The following is a 23,195-nucleotide window of genomic DNA, read 5'->3' as shown; positions in this document are numbered from 1 at the left end:
TGGATGATGGTACGTTCTTGTTGCGAACAGCCTGTTCAATCTCATCCCAAAGATGCTCTATTAGGTTATGGTCTGGGGACTGTGCAGGCCACTAAAGTAAACTGAACTCGCTGTCATCTTCCAGGCAATGTTTTTCCACTCCTCAATTGTCCAGTGTTGGTGATCGTGTGCCCAGTAGAAACGCCTCTTCTTGTTTTTAGCTGATAGGAGTGGAACTTGGTGTGGTTGTCTGCTGTAATAGCCCATCCGTGACAAGGACCAATGAGTTGTGCGGTCCAAGATGCCACTTTGCACACCACAATTGTACTGCGCCTTTATTTGTCTGTTTGTGGCCCACCTGTTATATTGCACAATTCTTGCCATTCTCTTTTGACCTCTCTCATCAATGAGCTGTTTTTTCCACCAAGACTGTCGCTGACTGGATATCTTTTGTTTGTCGTGCCATGCGTGAAAAACCCAGGAGGGCGGACGTTTCTGAGATACTGGGTCCGGCGCATATGGGCCCATTCTAAATCAAATCAAATCAAAATGAGAGTGAACAGAAGAAAAGTGAGTGAACAGAAGAAAAATCTACATCAAATCAATATTTGGTGTGACCACCCTTTGCCTTCAAAACAGCATAAATTCTCCTCGGTACACTTGTACACAGTTTTTGATTGAACTCGGCAGGTAGGTTGGCCCAAACATCTTGGAGAACTAACCACAGTTCTTCTAGGGATTTAGGCATGTGATCAGGGCTCTGTGGGGGCCATACCATCACTTCCAGGACTCCTTGTTCTTCTTAATGCTGAAGATACAGCGAAAGTCATTGAGAACTATGTTTGGGGTCGTTGTCATGATGCATAATACATTTGGGGCCAATCAGATGGTATTGCAAAATGGATAAGTATTTGCAGCCCCAAACTTGCAAGGAACCTCCACCATACTTCACTGTTGCCTGCAGACACTCATTTGTGTATCGCTCTCCAGCCCTTCGGCAAACAAACTGCCTTCTACTACAGCCAAATATTTCTAATTTTGACTCATCAGTCCAGAGTACCTGCTGCCATTTTTCAGCATCCCAGTTCCTGTGTTTTCGTGCATAGTTGAGTCGCTTGGCCTTATTTCCACATTGGAGGTATGGCTTTTTGGCCGCAAGTCTTCCATGAAAGCCACGTCTGACTCCTCCGAACAGTAGATGGGTGTACAAGTGTCCCTCTGTTTTCTGACAATTCTGAGCTGATGGCACTTCTGGACATCTTCCAATTACGAAGGGAAGTAAGCATGATGTGACTTTCATCTGCTGTAGTAAGTTTCCTTGGCCGACGACTGAGTCTACGGTCCTCAACATTGCCCGTTTCTTTGTGCTTCTTCAAAAGTGCCTGGATAGCACACCTGGAAAGCCCTGTTTGCCTTGAAATGTCTGCCTGGGAGAGACCTGATGCAGTATAACTACCTTGTGTCTTGTTGCTGTGCTCAGTCTTGCCATGGTGTATGACTTTTGACAGTAAACTGTCTTCAGCAACCTCACCTTGTTAGCAGAGTTTGGCTGTTCCTCACCCAGTTTTATTCCTCCTACACAGCTGTTTCTGTTTCAGTTAATGATTGTGTTTCAACCTACATATTGAATTGATGATCATTAGCACCTGTTTGGTATAATTGTTTAATCATACACCTGACTATATGCCTACAAAATCCCTTACTTTGTGCAAGTGTACCTTCAAAAATTGATGCTGTTTTGAAGGCAAAGGGTGGTCACACCAAATATGGATTTGATTTTTCTTCTGTCCTGGCGTCCGCCAAACCCAGATTCGACCGTCGGACTGCCAGACGGTGAAACGTGATTCATCACTCCAGTGAACGCGTTTCCACTGCTCCAGAGTCCAATGGCGGCAAGGTTTACACCACTCCAGCCGACGCTTGGCATTTCGCACGGTGATCTTAGGCTTGGAAACCCATTTCATGAAGCTTTGACGAACAGTTCTTGTGCTGACATTGCTTCCAGAGGCAGTTTCGAACTCGGTAGTGAGTGTTGCAACTGAGGACAGGCAATTTTTACGCGCCACATGCTTCAGGACTTCTGTGAGCTTGTGTGGCCTACCACTTCGTGGCTGAGCCGTTGTTGCTCCTAGACGTTTCTACTTCACAATAACAGCAGTTGACCGGGGCAGCTCTAGCAGGGCAGATATTTGACAAACTGACTTGTTTGAAAGGTTGTATCTTATGACAGTGCCACATTGAAAGTCACTGAGCTCTTCATTAAGGCAATTCACTGCCAATGTTTGTCCACATACTTTTGTACATATAGTGGATATGTATGTACAGTAGCTAAAAGCTATGTATAGCTAGCTTACCTTACAGAAACATTTCATATACAGTGTATTTGAGGTTTAAAAAGGCTTCCCGTGTAGCTCAGTTGGTAGAGCATGGTGCATGCAATGCCATTTGTGTGGGTTTGAGTCCCACAGGAGACTAGTATGAACTTAACTTACTCTGGATAAGAGTGTCTGCTAAATGATGTGATTGTAGAGTTAGAAATTTCAGATTTAATTTTCCATGTATTAACTCCTACAAAAATAGGCAATTAATTATAATCCACAAAATGATTCACATTTCATGTCGCTGCAGGATTATTTTCCTGCTGTAGAAAACTGCCTCAAATTAAGATCCTACACCTGTAGGCAGCGTGTTTTACATTCAAATACACCCTCTCTATTGTTGACTGCACTTGATATTACATTTCTTAATTGTTATGTAAGGCTTTGAGGTCCTCCCGAGTGGTGCAGTGGTCAAAATCACTGCATCGCAGTTGTGCCGCTAGAGATTCTTGGTTCAAGTCCAGGCTCTGTTGCAGCCGGCTGTGACCAGTAGACCCATGGGTCGGCGCGCAATTGGCCCAGTGTCATCCGGGTTAGGGAGGGTTTGGCCGTCAGGGATGTCCTTGTCCCATCGCGCACTAGCAACTCCTCTGGCGGGCCAGGTGCAGTTTCCTCTGATACATTGGTGTGGCTGGCTTCTGGGATAAGTGGGCATTGTGTCAAGAAGCAGTGTGGCTTGGGTTGTGTTTCGGAGTACGTATGGCTCTTGACCTTCACCTTCATAAGACTGTAACTACCAATTGGATACCATGAAAAAGGGGTAAAAAAAAATTAATGGCTTTGAGGGAAAACACCCTCAGAAAAGCATTCTGGAGGTATATAATTTCGCAGACAGAAAGACCACCAAATCCCTCATTTTATTAATGTCATTATTAATCAATTGTATTATCTGATCTCAACCTGTTTTCATTGGCTGGTCACCTGAGAGAGCAGGTTGGGAGAGGGCCATGGCTGAGAGGAGTCAGGGCTGAGGGGGAGGCAGGACAGTGAGAGAGAACGACGGGTAAAATGAGCAGATAGCCCCAGGGAATGAGGCCAGGGATGCTTTTGTGGCACTGTATGGTCAGAGTGTCTGCTCCGCTGAGCACCAAAGGGGATGACCGATACTGGTGAGCCATCTCGCTGTCCCATACCACCACTGACAACAAAAGTAAAACCACTTATAAAAAAATCGACTTTCTGAAAGCAAATCCGCGGCCCACACACATGCTCTTGAGATGTTTAAATTTGAACTTGTGCTGAGACATAACTGACTTAACAGCACTACTGATGGGTTCCATTGACTGAATGTGCTGTACACATTGCAATCTTTTGATCAAATTGATGAGCAAACAAGATTATATTGCTTCTTTGGGTAATGCTCTCTCTCACTCCCTCTCCTTTTCACACCCTCTCTCATGCACACACACACACTTTCTCTCTCTCCCTCTCCTCTTTCCCCTCTTTCTCTCTCCGTTACTCCCTCTTTCTGTTGATGTATGGTCTAGGTGACAGGTAAAACAAACACAGGGCCAATCGATGCTGTAAACAGGAATGGAACGAGGTTGTAAATAAGCCATCATAGCAGAGGAACAGGACAGCTAGGCGGAGGAGGAGAGGAGGAGTTCATTTTTAATTTCCTGCTTTAATATCTCATTTGCCTGTCAATACAATCAATAAAATCACACTGCATATGATAAACGCCTCCCCCTTTCACAAGAATTCTGTTAAACGCAGCAAAACTTTCAGAGGACAGGGGGTCCTGCGCAATCTCACTCAACCACTTTCATCAAATCCAATGAACATTTGACTTGACAGGAAATACTCCAATGAGCCACACAGAACTGAGATGAACAGATAACTAGTAACCAGTTCAAAGTATTTATACTGTTTATTATAAAGTGGGTGGTTCGAGCCCCGAATGCTGATTGGCTGTTTATTATGCGGCCTTGATGATGTCATCTGTGTTATCATTGTTATGAAATATTATATGAGGTAACCAACCAACCTATGATTAATATGTTGATATCATTCATCCCAACAGGTCTATTGTGGCTGTTTTCTCTCTCTCTTCTCTGTAGCACCACCTGGGTTCCTTGTTCCTACTGTTGTTGTTGCTGGGGGGAGAGTAAAAGGCTTCACACTGGGACTGCTATAGTAAGGTTGAGGACAGGGAGGTGTGGGGAACGGGGAGTTGTGTTGAGTCAGCACACACGTCTTGCCTGGCCTTTTATATGAAGAGGCCAATCATCACACAGAGGCTAACATAAATCACAGACATATCAAAAGTATGTATGCAGCATCCACATAGCCATTCAGTGCAGACACAAAGAGAGAGAGAAGGGCCTGGGGTTGGTACAAGCACACACAGCAGGGTGTGGAGAGAGAGAGAAAGAGGGAACAGTGGGGGTGCAGAAAGAGGAGCATCTCAGCAACACCGCACCCTCTCTGTTTGTGGTACCCCTCGTCTGTCTGGGGGGTGAGCTATTCTCCAAACAGGGCTCACCTCCCACAGACTCCAAAGACGTGTGAAATTACTAGTTAAGGATTCCTTTTGAAGATTCTCAATTAGAGATCTAATTTTCCACATCACTGGGTCAGTAGGGGACGGAAATATTGGAGGTGGAGAAGGTTGGAGGAGTTGCCATAGATGCATATGGTTAGAAGTGGTGTGTGTCTGTTGAGACTCTGGTAGAATGCTTTCTGATATGTAGTCCAGAATGTGTATTAAATGGATCTGCTTTACTCCTTCAGACATCTCTGGATTAATCCCTGTCACTCAACTCTAATTCTATTGTAGCATGACAGGGTTACATATCAAAGACCAGCATCTAAGGCCACATTTTGGCTATCAACATGTGTATACAAAAAGGTTCAATGTGCTTATGCTACACTCATAGAAAAAAATATGCTATCTAGAATCTAAAATGGTTCTTCGGCTATCCCCATAGGAGAACCCTTTTTGGTTCCATATAAAACCCTTCCCACAGTGAGCTCTACATAGAACCCAAAATAGTTCTACCTGGAACCAAAAAGGGTTCTACCTGGAACCAAAAAGGGTTCTCCTATGGGGACAGCCGGAGAACACTTTTGGAAACCCAGAATATGATCCTTAATGGACAATCCAGAACTGTAATCCATTAATAGTATTTATTTTACAGCATATTACCAGTATATTACTACCATATAATACAATTAACACACCATACAATCATACAAAAATAACAAATTGTAGAGTTTTTATTTCAGTATCCTCTCCCTTGTTCAGATCACATGTTGGACAAACACCCACTAAACTAGTGGGCTTGTCAGGCTGGCTGACTGACAGAGACAGCACTTGACAGGCTTCCATTGAGAAGATGACACAACAGCTCTAAAGGTTTCAGTCCAGCTGGCAGAGTGGGGAGTGGATACTTTAACATCCCTCTGAGCTCTTCCTGCTGGGCACAACTGTAATGATGACTGCCCCAAACTGTTCTATCCTGACACATACACAATGCAGTATTAGATCAATCTTAATGATGATGATAATGAGGGGAGGGATGAGGGGGGACTGACTGGTTGTGAACAATGTGGTTGCACTCCACTCCTCCTGTTTGCTTTGCGTGGTTCCTCTCTACTCTTCTTGTCACCTTTCTCCCCCCCCCCATCTTCCACTACTCCCTGCCTCGCAATCCTGGTATGAATCAACTCAAATGTAATCATTATGCTACACTGACACTGTTTGTGCACAAGGGCGAGAATGTAGTCAACACTGCATCCCTCAGTGGTTAGAGCTAGCTCCAACACACAGAGAACCTATAAAAGGCATCGGGCTTGTGAGGACTCTGTGACTGTATGCACTGTGAAGTCCACACTGCGATTCAGCTTCAGTTCAATAGAGAGAGATGGGGAGAGGCTAATAAGAGCAGTGGCGTCTCCACAATGCAGTTGATTGTGCTGCCTTTGAAATGATGGCGCTGCATGCGTTGTCTCTGTGCGTGCCTGACCGAACCCGTAATTGCACACACACAAGAGAGAGAAGGCCTTGACCTATATCACAGATGGACACAACAATTCATGACAGTTCAACATCCCAATAGACAAGGCTGTCCATTTCACAGCCTCAGTGTCTGATGCCCTCAGGCCTGCATTGTAAATTCCTCTGAACGGTCCCCTCACTTACAAGGGACAGTAGGCTACTAAGAAAGTACTATTGGGTGGGGCAGCTTGTTTATTTGAGGACAGAAATATGCTTGTGTTGGTTAGTTAATCCCACTGCCTGCGGTCCTACATCCCCCATCTCCCCCACTGTCCATCCCATTGTGTTTAACCTTGTCAGAGATACGCTGTAGCGTCCCATTAGGTTCTCTCTGCTGTTTCCAGATAGGGTTGAGCATTATAAGCTCATTTAGAATGACTTTCACTTTTTAATAAACTGCTCACGGCCCTGTAGATCAGATACTGAGGGAGGTGCACTTAACAATGACAGAGAGAAAGATGAGTCGTTATTTCATAGGAAATTATACCAACCAAAGGGCATCCGCCTGAAACCCTCTCTTCTGTGTGCTCCCTTTTCACCTCTCCTCCTCTAATTTGACATGTTTGACACCTTCAGCAGCCGTATCATCCTCTGCTCAGCGCTGAGAGAGAGACAGAGAGAGAGAGAGAGAGAGAGGAGAGAGAGGCAGAGAGAGAGAGAGAGAGAGAGAGAGAGAGAGAGAGAGAGAGAGAGAGAGAGAGAGAGAGAGAGAGAGAAGGAGAGAGAGGCAGAGAGAGAGAGAGAGAGAGAAGGAGAGAGAGGCAGAGAGAGAGAGAGAGAGAGAGAGAGAGAGAGAGAGAGAGAGAGAGAAGGAGAGAGAGGCAGAGAGAGAAAGAGAGAGAGAGAGAGAGGTGGGGCTGGTGGGTGGTCAGTCAGGGCAGAGCGGGGCAGGATGATGATAATTGGTGTTAGGGGTGGGGGTCAATGTAACATCACAGACAAGGGACAGAGAGTAAAGAAGACAGGGGTCATCCCTCACTCTTACCCTTTCTCTCTCAAATGAACCTGAAATGAAGGGATGAGAATAAAGGGGGTGGGGGTGAAAAGAGAGGGAGATGGAAGAGGGGGGTTGGCCAGTATGTAGGGCGAGGTTAATGGAATTGCAGGAGCAAATTAAGTTAGGGGGGTGAAATGGCATTTGAATTGAAAATGCCATTTTAGCCGTTGAATCGATGTACTGCTTCGCTGTCTGAGAGCCTGTCACAGTTGGGGATGGGGTTAGTGATGACTCGTGGTATAGGGGTGAATGGGTGCAGACTGAGTGAGGAGAAACTGGGGTAAACTGCTGTTTACGTTCAAGGAATTGGAAACAAAACATCAACAATCTCATTTATTTCAGCCCCGAGACCAATGCTGTAGTTGCTTAGGTTACCGTTGCACATCTCAGACAAATTAATACTGAGCTAGAAATTAATTGGTTTTACGAAATGAGTTTTTTTTTTAAAAATGTTACCAATAAACAAACAACCGATTAATCATTTCCTATATATCTGTAAAAGGTTATGCAAAGACTAGACATACCTCGAATCACTTTCATCAGCATGCAATGGAAGCATTTTGCAGAGGACGTGGGGCAGCCAAATTGAAGATGAATATGTCCTCTTATTTATTATTATGGAAATGGTTTTAATTTGTTTAAAAGGAAACACAACAGCTTTTCATTAGCACAAAAGACCATCTGAGTGTTTCAAGCAATAACCTCCATCAATCACGAGTCACAAACCAAATCGACATTCTAATTACCATAGAAAGAACAGAGTGGATCCCTAGCATAGCCTAAGGCAGGTATAATTATGATATAAGGGACAGTTCTGGTCCAACTCAAGGTGTCACAAAAAAAACAATGAACTCAAAAGAATGTTCACAACCACAAATAACAATAACTGTAGCAACCCTGTGTTTATAAACGTGGATATTGACTTTGCTACTTCAGCATGCTTTTGTGGCACAATCGATGCCTTGCAGGGCTACGGGTCAGAAGGTGGAGGGTTCGCCAATCACCACGGACGAGCTCACTCTCCTTGCCTGTTTCATTACACTACGATCAGAACCGGCTGCAGACAATGATCAGCTAGGGGATATCAGATTTTTTACATTTTGATGCTATATTTATAATTATATAAAATATATGCTACAAATTTCCCACCAACAGGTTTCTGTGCCAATCAGTGGTGCCCCGTCATCCAGGGCAGGTGGGGCAGAGCCCCACAGTTTTTGCTCAAAATAAAATGTAAAATAGGGGCCTCCCGGGTGGCGCAGTGGTTAAGGGCTCTGTACTGCAGCGCCAGCTGCGCCACCAGAGACTCTGGGTTCAGGCTCCGGCCGCGACCGGGAGGTCCGTGGGGCGTCGCACAATTGGCCTAGCGTCGTCCGGGTTAGGGAGGGTTTGGCCAGTAGGGAAATCCTTGTCTCATCACGCACCAGCGACTCCTGTGGTGAGCCGGGCGCAGTGCACGCTAACCAAGGTTGCTAGATGCACGGTGTTTCCTCCAACACATTGGTGCGGCTGGCTTCCGGGTTGGAGGGCGCTGTGTTAAGAAGCAGTGCGGCTTGGTTGGGTTGTGCATCGGAGGACGCATGACTTTCAACCTTCGTCTCTCCCGAGCCCGTACGGGAGTTGTAGCGATGAGACAAGATAGTAGCCACTAAACAATTGGATACCACGAAATTGGGGAGAAAAAGGGGTATAAAATAAAATAAATAAATAAAATAAAAAAATACCATGTTTTGCATGTTATTTTGGCATTAATACGTGCCATAAATCAGTTCATAAATAATAATAAATAAAGCCGCATACAAACATTTTCTCTTTTTTGATTTCTTGAGTAAGGCAGCTCCAAAACGTAGGTGTTTCAGCCTAGTTCAGTGCTTTCTGTAATGGTGGGGTAGCCAGCGGAAGATACAGAGCATAGGTGTTGGTAATGTTCTCTAGTTGCGCCGTGATTGGCTCAGTGTTCTGTCACTCATGGGACACTACGTCACCGCCAAGTCTAAGGGTAGAGCTTGAAAATTCAAGCCCCTTGGGTGCTGCCATAGAAGTACATTAGAAGTGCCCATCCAAGAAGGCTCAAGACTGTTGGCCACAGATAAAATGACATCAAATCACGTTATATCTACGGTAGCTTTGATTGGATCACTGACGTCATCATGATTCAACCTTGTTTTTTTCTGAGTTCCCAGTTGTCTTGAAAGCACCATAAATCCAGAGAATGTCAGACTTTGATGACCAAGTTTGATGATTTGCCCACGAAGGACCACCATACCACCTTCCTGTTCAAGTGAGCACAGCACAACAAGGTGAGTCCAAAAATGTCTTGTATGCTGCTGTATAATGATGTAATATATGTAATATATGTATATATATGTAATATATATATGTATACTATAGCTAAGAAAGTAATACTATGTGTATGTTGTGTCGTAAGCTGTTAGTAGCCCATGTGCCTCACCTTAATAATTTGGTATATTTTCCCCTCTTAATTTTGCTTACTGTTCTGACTTGGTGGTACACATGTAGCCTATAACCTGTTTTAGGGTTCTCATTTCCTCCCTGTAGGCCATCTCCTCGTTTTTGGTAATCAAGCCTACCAGTGTAGTGTCGTCTGCAAACTTGATGATTGAATTGGAGGCGTGCATGGCCACGCAGTCATGGGTGAACAGGAAGTACAGGAGAGGGCTGAGAACGCATCCTTGTGGGGCCCCAGTGTTGAGGATCAGCGGGGTGGAGATGTTGTTTCCTACCCTCACCACCTGGGGGTGTCCCGTCAGAAAGTCCAGGACCCAGTTGCACAGGGCCAGGGTCTCGAACTTAATGACGAGTTTGGAGTGTACTATGGTGTTAAATGCTGAGCTGTAGTCAATGAACAGCATTCTCACATAGGTAAGATGTCCAGATGGGTTAGGGCAGTGTGATTGCGATTACGTGTGGACCTATTGGGGCGGTAAGCAAATTGGAGTGGGTCTAGGTTGTCAGGTAGGGTGGAGGTGATATAATCCTTAACTAGTCTCTCAAAGCACTTCATGATGACGGAAGTGAGTGCTAGTCGTTTGGCTCAGTTACCTTAGCTTTCTTGGGAACAGGAACAATGGTGGCACTCTTGAAGCATATGGGAACAGCAGACTGGGATAGGGATTGATTGAATATGTCCGTAAATATGTCCGTAAACACTGGTCTGCGCATGCTCTGAGGACGTGGCTAGGGATGCCGCCTGGGCCGGCAGCCTTGCGAGGGTTAACACGTTTAAATGTTTTACTCACTTTGGCTGCGGTGAATGAGAGCCCGCAGGTTTTGGTAGCGGGCCGTGTCGGTGGAACTGTATTGTCCTCAAAGCGAGCAAAGAAGTTGTTTAGTTTGTCTGGGAGCAAGACATCGGGGTCCGTTACGGGGCTGTTTTTCTTTTTGTAGTCCGTGATTGACTGTAGACCCTGCCACATACCTCTCGTGTCTGAGTCGTTGAATTGTGACTCTACTTTGTCTCTATACTGACACTTAGCTCGTTTGATTGCCTTGCGGAGGGAATAGCTACACTGTTTGTATTCGGTCATGTTTCCAGTCGCCTTGCCCTGATTAAAAGCAGTGGTTCACACTTTCAGTTTTGCGCGAAGGCTGCCGAGCGTTTCCTGTTTTAGTTTCAGTCTATAGGCTGGGAGCAACAAAATGTAGTCGTGGTCAGATTTTCCGAAAGGAGGGCGAGGGAGGGCTTTGTATACGTCGCAGAAGTTAGAGTAACAATGATCCAGAATTTTACCAGCCCGGATTGCGCATTCGATATGCTGATAAAAATTTAGGGAGCCTTGTTTTAATCCCCAGCTACAATAAATTCAGCCTCAGGATATGTGGTTTTCAGTTTACATAGAGTCCAATGAAGTTCTTTCAGGGCCATCGAGGTGTGTGCTTGGGGGGGATATACATGCCCGTGATTATAATCAAAGAGAATTCTCTTGGTAGATAATGTGGTCGGCATTTGATTGTAAGGAATTCTAGGTCAGGTGAACAAAAGGACTTGAGATCCTGAATGTTGTTATGATCACACCATGACTCGTTAATAATAAGGCATACACCCCACCCTTCTTCTTACCAGAGAGATGTTTGTTTCTGTCAGCGCGATGCGTGAAGAAACCAGGTGGCTGTACCGACTCTGATAATGTATTCCGAGTGAGCCATGTTTCTCTCTGGAAGCCAACCCTTAATCATCAAATATTGTAAGAGCTTTCGGTTCTTATGGTTCTGATTTGGTGTATTAGGAGAAAACTTTAAGAACGGCCCATGTTCGGAATTCTGTCGCTGTACATTTCAAAAGTGCAGAACAAATAGTTATATTGACTACGTCCATCCTAGCTCGCTCATTAATGTCTTAATTTCAATTACGGATTGCCTCTTATTTGCTTATCATCCTCTTATGCCATAGTTTCTACTTCTCAATTGTCAGTTGAAACCACATTTGTTTAAGCAAGTCAGCCATATCAGCTATGTTTTTTAAAAAGGCAGTAAATGAGGCTGAATGAACTGTTTCGTGGCCAGAAAAGGCTCCACTGATAGCCAGGTGTAGTAGTGGTAAGGTGTTGGGTGTCAACAGTGTGCACAACTGGTCAACTGAAGTCAGGTGCAGGAGAGCAGAGATGAGTGAACAGGCACACTTTATTTGGCATAAGGAAAACAGTCGGACGCAACTGTGTAACGACACTCCCGCCAAAGGCAAAAGCGAATAGCGCACTTGTCACACAAATAATGTACAGCATACAATACCACGGGTTCCAAACAAGACCCGGCGAAAAACCAGCATGAAGCGTCACACATGACACGTAATGAACAATTACACACACAGACATGGGGGGAACAGAGGATAATATACACGGAGAGTGATGAGGGGATGTAAAACAGGTGTGCAGAAAAACAAGACAAAACAAATGGAAAATGAAAAGTGGAGCGGCGATGGCTAGAAGACCGGTGATGTCGACCGCCAAGGGCCGCCCTAACAAGGAGAGGAGGCGACTTCAGCGGGAGTCGTGACATTGGGACAGCTTTATGTAGGCCCTAACAGTTTGTGGTCACCGTTTGTCACCGTTATAGTGCAATTAATGTATTGTTTAGTGTTGTGTTGTGTATTGGCTTTCTTGCATGCATCCGACATTAAAAATATTTGCCCCACCAAGATTTACATGCTAAAATTTCCACTGGTCCCAATGAACCACACAACCAATAAAAAAATCATACCAACTTCGGGCACTTCAGTATCATGGTTTGCGTTTTCAACACCACAATAAAAATACTATGTCAATCTTAACAAACAGAAAATACATCCCTCCCTAGTGTACAAAAGAAAGTAGTGCACTGTTTTCTGTCAATATACCTGGTAAAATAATGGTTAATAAAAAACTCTAAGGGGGGCCCTATAAAATCTGTGACTTTCTTCTCCCAAAGTCTCTTTTATGTTTTCCCAAAGTATGGGATTTTTTTTATTTTTACAATTGTTCTTCGAGAAACAACAAAATTGGATGCTCTTGTCACGCCTACTCCCGTTCCCTCTCTCCGGGATTCGACGTCACCGGTCTACTCATCACCAGTACTGGCAACCCACATAATGCACATCTGGCAACCATCATTACACACAACTGCTCCCCATAGTTATGCACACCTGGATTTCATCATTACCTAAGTGGCGCAGCGGTCTGAATCTCAGTGCTTGAGGTGTCACTACCGACACCCTGGTTTGATTCCAGGCTGTATCACAACCGGCTATGATTGGGAGTCCCACAGGGCGGCGCACAACTGGCCCGGTGTAGGCCGTCACTTTATATTCCCCTTTATTCAGCCCTCAATAGCCTCAGTCTTCAGGCAGTATTGGTTTTGTTTATGTTCATGTTTCTTATTGACTCCCTGCATTTACGTTACAGAATATTGCCCCTGGGCACTGTCCCTTTTGTGGCCAGGTGGGGCACCAGCATCCCAACCTGGGGTTCACTAGAGCAGAGGGGCGGCCCCTTGACCTACCGTCTCCCAGGGTAGGTGTTACACACGTCACAGCACCACTCACCCTCACCATGGGAACAATTCACCTTCCCTTCCTCATCACCACCGCACCCGTACACAAAGTCATCCTCGGCCTCCCGTGGCTTCAACTTCATAACCCCACCATCTCCTAGTTGAGGATGAGAATCATCGCCTGGGGACGAGGATCTGCTTTCCTGCACCTTGTGGTTCCACGATGGTGGAGGGTCCTGTGAGTGCCCTCCAGCCTATCAATCTGTCCTCCCGAATCATAGACCCTGTGTGCTGGGACGTAGATGTAGACATCTGCCAGACTGGAGAGGGAACCCGCTCCTTCTACCTGCCCCCTAGAGAGCATCCATGTCCCCATGGGGGTGAGAGATCAGCTGTTGACCTGGGCACACACATCCATCACCGCTGGACACCCAGGAATCACCCACATCATCCAATCCCTCTCCGGTAAATACTGTTGGCCCACCTTGGTGCAGGACGTCGCTCACTATGTTAACTCATGCACCGTTGGTATCCAATCCAAATCTCCCTGGCACGCTCCAGCAGGAAAACTACTTCCCCTTCCTATGCTTCAGCGGCCTTGGTCACATCTGTCCAAAGACTTTGTAACTGATCTCGCCCTTTCTGATTGTTTAACCACCATTATGGTCGTTGTTGACAGATTCTCTAAATCCTTCCGTTTTATCCCTCTATCCGGTCTACCAATCGCTTTCTAGGTCTCTGAGGCACTATTCCAGCAGGTCTTCAGGCACTAATACCTTCCGGTGGACATCGTTTCTGACCGTGGTCCTCAATTCACGTCGCGGGTCTGGAAAACCTTTATGGAGAAGCTGGGGGCCACGGTCAGCCTCAAATCAGGATACCGGCCTCAGTCCAACAGGCAGGTGGAGAGGACCAACCAGGAGCTGGGGAGGTTCCTAAGGAGTCACTGCCAGGACCGGCAGGGGGAGTGGACCCGGTTCCTTCCCTGGGCAGAATACGCCCAGAACTCACTTCATCACTCCTCCACCGTGCTGACTCCCTTCCAGTGCGTTCTCAGATATCAGCCGGCCCTGGCTCTGTGGACTCCGAGCCAGACCAAGGCCCCTGCAGTGGTCAGAGTGGTTCCAATGTGCAGAGAAAGTGTGGAGCGATGCCCACGCGAGGCTCGGGTGCGCTGCCCGCCGTCAGAAGGATCAGGCGGACCACTACCGCAGTGAGGCTCCCGCGTTCCATCCTTGTGATAGCATCTGGCTCTCCAGCCTGTTGGACTGAGGCCGGTATCCGGATGTGAGGCTGACCGTGGCCCCCAGCTTCTCTATAAAGGCTTTCCAGACCCGCGATGTGAATTGAGGACCAGGGCTCTGTCTGCCCTGCCGGAAGCTGAGCCGGTTTGTGGGGCCCTTCAATAGTCGACCCTTCAATAGTCGACCAATTAGTCTACTCCTTACACTCAGTAAGATATTGGAGGGTATTGTGAGTAGACAAATGTGGGAGTGTATGGAAAAGAATGATCTGATTACAGCCAATCAGCATGCTTATCGCAAAAACCATTCCACTACCACTGCATTGGTTGACATGACTGACCAGTGGCTCAATGCTATGGATAATGGCAGGTTTGTAGGTGTACTATTTTTAGATTTCAGTGCAGCATTTGATTTAGTGGATCATGAAATTATTTTGACAAAATTAATGCATTATGGTTTTAAGGAGGTAGCATTGAATTGGGTACAGTCATATCTAACTGACAGGAAACAGTCCACCTATATCAATGGTTCATTTTCTTCCCCTAATGTGTTAAACTGTGGAATACCGCAGGGCAGCTGCCTTGGGCCACTTCTCTACTTAATATACACCAACGACCTTCCCTATGTCTTGGTTGAAACTCAAACTACTATATTTGCAGATGATACTACAATTTATGCAGCAAGACAATCGGTTCAACAGGTACAGCAAGCTTTGCAAGGAGATTTGGAGATTATCAGGAAATGGGTTTGCCAAAACAAACTTGCTTTAAACACCAAGAAAACCAAAGTTATGTTGGTCTGTTCAACTAGGAAAAGGCCAAAACAGCATGGGATACAATTAAGTATGGGAGGAGTATAAATTGAAGAAGTGGCAGAAACCAAACTACTGGGAGTGCAGCTAGACAACTGCTTATCATGGTCGTGTCAAATAACTAATCTATGTAAAAAAAATATTAAAACAGCATGCATAATCAGAAGGATAGCTAAATATTTACCAGGGAAAATCCTTCAGCAAATAACACAGGCATTGGTTGAGAGTCAAGTGAACTATTGTTCGGTGGTCTGGGGAAATGCATCATCTAGTGAAGTTAGGAGGCTGCAGAATGCACAGAATAAAGCAGCAAGGATTGTTTTAAGGCGGAGATATGGTTCTTCTGTTGCAGTCATGCGCAGTGTTCTTGGTTGGTCATCAATCGACAAGATAATTGAAAAAAACATGCTTATCTTATTTTATAATATACATCATTTAAAACGGCCAAGTTCTATTCACAATGGTATTCAGTTGGTAAGAGACAGACATTCCGTAAATACTAGGAATAGATTGTCCACCATCTATGCGTTATCCAGACAGAAAAAATAAATGGGCAAAAGAACATTTCGATTTAGAGCAATAAAGAAATGGAATAAATTAACTGAGCAAACTAGAAACCTTTCAATATATAAGTTTAAACATTATTTAAAAACAATTTAAATATAGTATATAGAAATGTTGTGGGATTATAGTAGATGAAGAATCATTTTTTTTAGATTATTTTTTTTAGATTATTTTTTTTAGATTGAGTATTTATTGGGTCATTATGCTAGTGTATTATGTATGTTTGTAATAGTGTGTTATATGTGAAAGTGTGTTTGTATTATAAATTGTATTTTAATGTTAAGGACTCTTGGAAGATTAGTCCAAATGGGGACTAAAAGAGATCCTAATAAAATAAAATAAAATAAAATGTTAATGAGGTAACTTACCATTTACAACTCCCCACCAACTACCAGATCTCACCCTCTTTTCATGTTTCCCTCCCCAGGCCGGTGGTTCGTGGTCCCCGCTGCCTATGCCATCAGGTCCCTCCCTACTGGACTCCCAACGTTGTGGGGGTAGGCTTCAGTACCTGGTGGACTGGGAATGGTATGTCCCAGAGGAGCGCTGTTGGGTTGCGGAGGCCGATATCCTGAACCCCAACATTATCTGCGATTTCCATCTCCTCCGGCCCGCTCCTCGCCCTTGGGGCAATCCTGTGTCTGGAGCCGAGCATCGGAGATGGGAGGGGAGGGTACTGTCACGCCTACTCTGGTTCCCCTTCTCGCTCAATGTCGCCGGTCTACTAACCACCGGTCCTGGAAACCCATATTATGCACATCTGGCAACCATCATTACGAACACCTGCTCCCCATCGTTATGCACACCTGGACTTCATCATTACCTTGATTAGTTCCCCTTTATTTCGCCCTCAGTAGCCTCAGTCTTCAGGCAGTATTGGTTTTGTTTACGTTCAGTACGCTACTCCTGTTTTGTTTATCTGCATGTTTCTTATTAATAAACTCACCGTCTGCACCTGCTTCCTGACTCCCTGCATATATAGGTACCAGCTCTGAGTCCATATCAATGCACATTTTTTTAGGTCTGGAAGAAAACAAACACATGTGGATTTGTGAATGTAATTCCCCTTTAATTGCGCATCTTGCCCTTTAATTGCACATCCATCAAGTGAGGAATGTGCATCTAATATAAGGGCTAGTGATGGTTCTGTACCGCTGCTGCTCATTTCATGGGAAAGTTTAAAAATAACAAATATTAGATACAATTTATATACTTACTCATGATATACTTCTGCCAGGTAAGCCTACTTTGCAGTTAACATTTAATTGAGAAGGTTTTGGGGAAAGTATTTATATCAACCCATAAGATGGTTATCACATAATAGCTGCTCGGACTGGAGGATGCAGAGAATTTATTAAGCTTTCCAGAAAAACTGGGCCTGCCAGGAGCTATGTGGCCATATTATTATAGGATGACTTGGGAGAATCATGATCTGCAATAGACAGCGCATTCAGTATCAAAAGTAAAAATATAGCCAGTATGCTAGACCTTATAAATTGTTGAGATTAGGCCCACAACTGATCCAAATGGAATAAAACATTCAAATCACAGGTCTTTTGAGACGCTATTCAAATTACATTTTCACTGCAGAATTTTGCACTCTTGAAAACAATAATGCAATTATATCTTGCATTGTGGTGTTGTTGTAAGTCAGACTTGGGTAGGAAACTTGCATTGCCCCGATCAATAGGAGGGCTTTTTGAGCTGCACGCTTCATGTCTTCATTGTTCTTTCATGCGCAATAATGCACCTGGCCTCTCCGGTTTGCTGCCTATCAGCTATTCCCATTTGTTCTTGTGGATTCATATTGAAAATGTATGCAGCTTTAAATACTTTTATGTGTGGTATGATTGCTAGTTGACCTATTGCAGATCCTGATAAACGATTCACCTACCACTATTGACACTATGAATGGTGGATACAGGGCAGGATATACAGTTACACTGGTAGACTATGTAGTGCATAAGGGAAATACCAAAACACCTTGGTAAAAGGAAGGCGCCCGCAAGCAGATGAGGAAATTTGGCTAGGATGGAAGAAATATTCGCAAAAGAGCGAATGTAAACCAGGTAAAAACCGCACTTCCCTCCCCTGTGCCCAATAAAAAACAACACAACCCTCCCCAAAGCAAAACAAACAGTTTGACAACCCTCCCTAAATATAAATCTGTTCCTAAATATAATCCAATTCAATATTGATCAATGATCATGATAACCCAAGGCTCTCAACAGCCGAGCTATTCAAATGAAATGTGTATTAATGTTTAAAAAGTCTTGGCATAAAACAATGAAAGATAGTTTTGTTATTTTTCAAGCTATTCAACTGCCAGTGGTAAAGTGGACGCTTACTGCAATGACAGGAAAAGGAGAGAGAGAGTGTACTGTGATTGGGTGTGTGTGTACTGTTCACACACTCTCTAAGTCAGATGTCTCAGACCTACTCACAGATGTTGACTGTTGCAATATTAAAGTGTCTTGTGCAAATGTCATTGAGTGAGAGGCAGGGAGAGGTAAAAGGGGACAGGACAGACACTGAGGATCACTCTTACCTCCTCTTCTCCTTATGACAGATGGCTAATGCAGTATTCAGCAAGACATCTCCCAAAGCATAAGGACACTAACACTGCCACCCACACATGCTGTATGGAGAAGCGCGCACACACACACATGGGTAACAATAACAAATCAGACACTGAATATACCTTTAAGCATGGCGAAGTTAATAATTATGCTGTAAATGATGCATTAAACCACCCAGACAAATCCTAGATGCAGTTGTCCTTCTGAACTGAGCTGCAGGACAGGAAGGAAAATGCTCAGGGATGTTACCATGAGGCCATTAGTGATTTTAAAACAGCTACAGAGTTCAATGGCTGTGATGGGAAAAATATTGTAGTGACTCTACAATAATGACCTAAATTACAGAGTGAAAATAATACAAATATACACAATAAAAATATTCCAAAACATGTATTCAGTATTCATAGCCTTTGACTTATTCCACATTTTGTTACAGCCTGAACTCAAAATGTATTAAATATATTTTTCTCACACAATACCCCATAATGACAAAGTGAAAACATGTTTTTAGGAATTTCAGCACATTTATTGAAAATTAAATACAGAAATATCTCAATTACATAAGCATTCACACCCGAGTCAATACACGTTTGGCAGAAATTATAGCTGTGAGTCTTTCTAGGTAAATCTCTAAGAGCTTTGCACACCTGGATTGTGCAATATTTTCCCATTATTCTTTTCAAGCTCTGTCAAGTTGGTTGTTGATCATTGCTGAACAGCCAATTTCAAGTCTTGCCACAGATTTTCAAGAAGATTTAAGTCTAAACTGTAACTTGCCCACTCAGGAACATTTACTGTCGTCTTGGTAAGCACCTCCAGTCTAGATTTGGCTTTGTGTTGTAGGTTATTGTCCTGCTGAAAGGTAAATTCCTCTCCTGGTTACTGGTGTTAAGTAAACTGAAGTAGGTTTTCCCCTAGGATCTTTCCTGAATAAGACTCACAGCTGTAATCGCTGCAAAAGGTGTTTATAACATGTATTGACTCAGGGGGGTAAATACTTATCTAATCAAGGTATATTAGTGTTTTATATTTCATGAATCTTAATTTTTTTTTAGAATTTGTGGAGATCGTTGATAAAAACATGACAATTCAATCCCACTTTGTAACAATAAAATGTGAAGAAATCCAAGAGGGGTGTAGACTTTCGATAGGCACTGTATGTTAGCCTTGCTTACGCATATTCCTTCCATGTTTTCCCCTGCGCCAGCAACACATCCGTCAATGTGACTCTAGTGCTCGGGCTTACAAATGAGCACTCACCACCAGTGACCTTGCATGCGGACACCCTCTTGGCCTCCAGTCACATGATTGCTGGTTTTGCCTTTTCTACCTGATAGCACTGGAACTGTTTGGGTTCAGTATAGAACATGCTGGTGATGGAATGTTTCTTCCTCGGGTTATATGGTGCACAGAAGTCATGTTTAGGTACCGGTACTTAATAATGAAAGGAGTTTTTAGAAATAAATAATACAATTTTGATGGCAGAGACTAGAGAGTGGTAGGTCTGCCATGAAATCAACCTTGATGCATTGACACAAGTAGAGCTTCTCTACTGTTTTAATTATTTAAAAGCTTGGTGGATGAATGTAAGACAAAGTCTATATGAGGTGTTTGCAGGGCTCTGAGGTCTGCCAAAGCAGTTTGCATGGGTCTGTGTTAAAGGGCTGGCTGTATCTGCTCAAGTATACATTTAATCCATCCCAGTGTGTGTGTGTTCGCGTGCTCTCTTACCAAAGGCAGGCTCATGCCTTGGGTCATTTCCAAGACTGCAGATTGTACTGTAATTATTGGAATGGTCATGATTTACAGTTTCATCCATATCCATCTGTGTCACGTTCAACATATCACAATTTCCCATTGAAATGATCCACTCAAGTATAGTTTTGATTAATGGCAAAATGATAATCACGTTATAGCCATGTTGTCTATTGGTTTTCAATGGCTCATTGTGCCTGTTGGCCTGCTACTGGTAAGCATCCTACTGCCCCCTGCTGGTTACATTAATACTAAAGTCAATTTCTGTCAACCGTCACAAACAATACTGTACCTCATGTAACAAATATTTCCTGGATGCATAAAATGCAAGACAAAGTTGAATTAAAAATATACATCAATCATTATCTCCTAAGCAAAAGGACTCACGGCAAATTTATGTAAGAGACTAAGAACTGAAGAAAATGAATAAATATTGAGTAAAATCATTTATTTTTCTCCACATTTAAGTGTTCGACACAAGACAAAGCATTACAAGTTATTGTGACATAGTGTATCTCAATATCATGATATGCTTTGAAGAACATTTGATATTTTTTGCCAAAAAGGACAATACATGGCATGGGCAGTAGCTCATTAAAAATAGTATCTCAAATTCATAACATTAAAAAGACAACATACGACATCAACAGCCAAATGAAAATACAAACAATAGCATAGAACAAAAGCACAGTTCCCGACATAAAATAATGTTTATAAGAAATAACGAAAAAAATATATATTTACTACATTAACTTGCAATAATGGTTTACCTGGAGACTAAGGAAAAGAGCACATATAATACCCAGAACCAGTCACGCTGCGCACACGCAAAACAATCAACATGCATACAGCACATACACTCAAACCCACCAAAGGTAAATCAGTCTGAAAACCATTACCACAGCATCAGAAAAACACATCACAACCCATAAAATGTAATAAATACTCAAATAAGCATTGTGTTTAAAGCTGAAATGTGTATCACTGATTAAATGACTACATTTGTGCGATATCCAGGTACAAATCTAATCAACAGTCAATATATTTGGGTAAAAAAGTGATTGGTAAATGATCAGTGTAACTGACATTCAATGATAAAATACCGAAATGTCTTTAAAAAAACACAAAATTCTTTAAATCAGGGTGACAATTCTTACTCACAGTACAAAATAATTCATATTTTGATTTGTCCCTTTGAGAAATATAGCGAAAAGTTGCTCTGCTCATAAGAACTCAACACCATGAGCTGTAGGGCACTGTCATCTGTTCATGAGAATATAAAATCAAATCAGAATGTTGATCATAACCCAGTGTTTATTTCCCCGGTTTATCTTATTTAGTCAGAATCATGATGCTTGTTCATTAATGAAGCACACATATTCACACACAGGACAATGGATGGCGTTATTTGACTTGCAGGTGAACTTCAGTGAACCAGTTAAGTATACACAGCGAGACCAATGTCAATAGATCACTGAAATCTCAAGCCAAAGAGAATGATACTAAGGTTCCTGTAAATTGGCAGTATGGGACATCTGGGTCACAAAGACTGCGTCCCATGGACTGGGAACATCACGCAGGGTCAAAGTTCACTTGAACAGCTGTCCGCAGTAATAATAATAGATTTTCTCTTTATATAGTACAGTAGCACCATTATTTCTCAATCTCAACCACACCATTAGATACAGTGAGAGACTTCCAACAGACTCCTAACCACTGCCTCGTTTTGTCATGCGATGAGTGCTGTGTATGTATCTACAAGTGCTCCGGTGTAGAGGTCATGACCTCCCTATGTATATATGGCTTGTGCTCATTATGGCTCCTCATTTCCCTTTACCTCTCCCTCCCGCCCGCCTGCCTCCCTCCACCCTGCCTCCCTCCCTCCCTCTGGTACTGAGAACATGTTAACATCAGGATAACTGCATGCTCATCATCATCACCCTGGCAAGGTGACTGAAACCTTCATTAGTATGACCTTAAAGCCAACAGTCTTCCATAACCTACCATACTGATATTTATCCTCTAGACCAGAGTTATGAAAACACTGGTCTAAAGCTTATTTCCATTCAAGAAATTACATGTTAGTTAATTTCTTGGGAAAATTAAATGAGATGGTACAAGCTACTGCAGTTTACTGCAAATGGTATAAACACATATAGATAAAGTCATTGCATCATTACGACAATGCAAAAAGCATCGTCTTTCTAGAAAACAGGGAGGTGAATCCTGAAATATTTAACTAGTCTCATAGTTGGTTCATAAATAAGCTCTTAGACTTAGAATTTGGAGATTCTAGATGACTTTGGAATTCAAATCAAGTCATCTCTGGTCTTTCAGAGACAGTATCCCAATCTGTCATATCTGAATTAATGTGCTTCCTTCTTCTAACTTTATTCCTCCCACTCTTCCCCCTCCTCCCCTTCTAGTGCTTTTCTAGCTTCGGGGGCAGAGTTTGGTGTGGTGGCTGGTTTTTTGAGTTTGTTGCAGCGGCAGAGGCAGCTGAGGAAGAGGAAGAAGAGGATGAGCAAGAGGAGCTCCGTCGAGTCTCCACACCTGTACTTGTCATCTTGAGCTTGCGTCGCTTTGCAAGGGGGGCGTTGTCAACACTCTTCAGAAAGAAGCCCTCCCTCTTCCCCTTGTTGAATGCCTAATGGAGAGAGGATGTACATACAATATTATAAATTGGGTGAATTGAGCTCTGAATGCTGATTGGCTGACAGCCGTGGTTTATCAGACCATTTACCACGGATACAACAAAACATTTATTTTTACTGCTCTAATTACATTGGTAACCAGTTTATAATAGCAATAAGGCACCTCTGGGGTTTGTATATGGCCAATATACCACGGCTCAGGGCTGTGTCCAGGCACTCCGCCGTGCTGAAGAACAGCCCCGCATACCC

General features: G+C 43.5%; 1 protein-coding gene across 1 annotated transcript in view; it reads right to left on the bottom strand.

The window, feature by feature from the left end:
• Nucleotides 1–20,725: 20,725 nt before the first annotated feature.
• LOC110509999 (ribosomal protein S6 kinase alpha-4) overlaps nucleotides 20,726–23,195 on the bottom strand; it is a 28,988-nt gene continuing 26,518 nt past the window's right edge. Inside the window, exon 18 of the mRNA XM_036967378.1 lies at nucleotides 20,726–22,939. Within this exon, the coding sequence (XP_036823273.1) occupies nucleotides 22,715–22,939 (225 nt within the window). The 3' untranslated portion in view covers nucleotides 20,726–22,714. The remainder of the gene's footprint in view (nucleotides 22,940–23,195) is intronic.

This window comes from Oncorhynchus mykiss, chromosome Y (genome assembly GCF_013265735.2).
Source record: "Oncorhynchus mykiss isolate Arlee chromosome Y, USDA_OmykA_1.1, whole genome shotgun sequence".
NCBI classification, from domain to species: Eukaryota; Metazoa; Chordata; class Actinopteri; order Salmoniformes; family Salmonidae; genus Oncorhynchus; species Oncorhynchus mykiss.
This window is presented reverse-complemented; position numbering and strand designations above follow the sequence as displayed.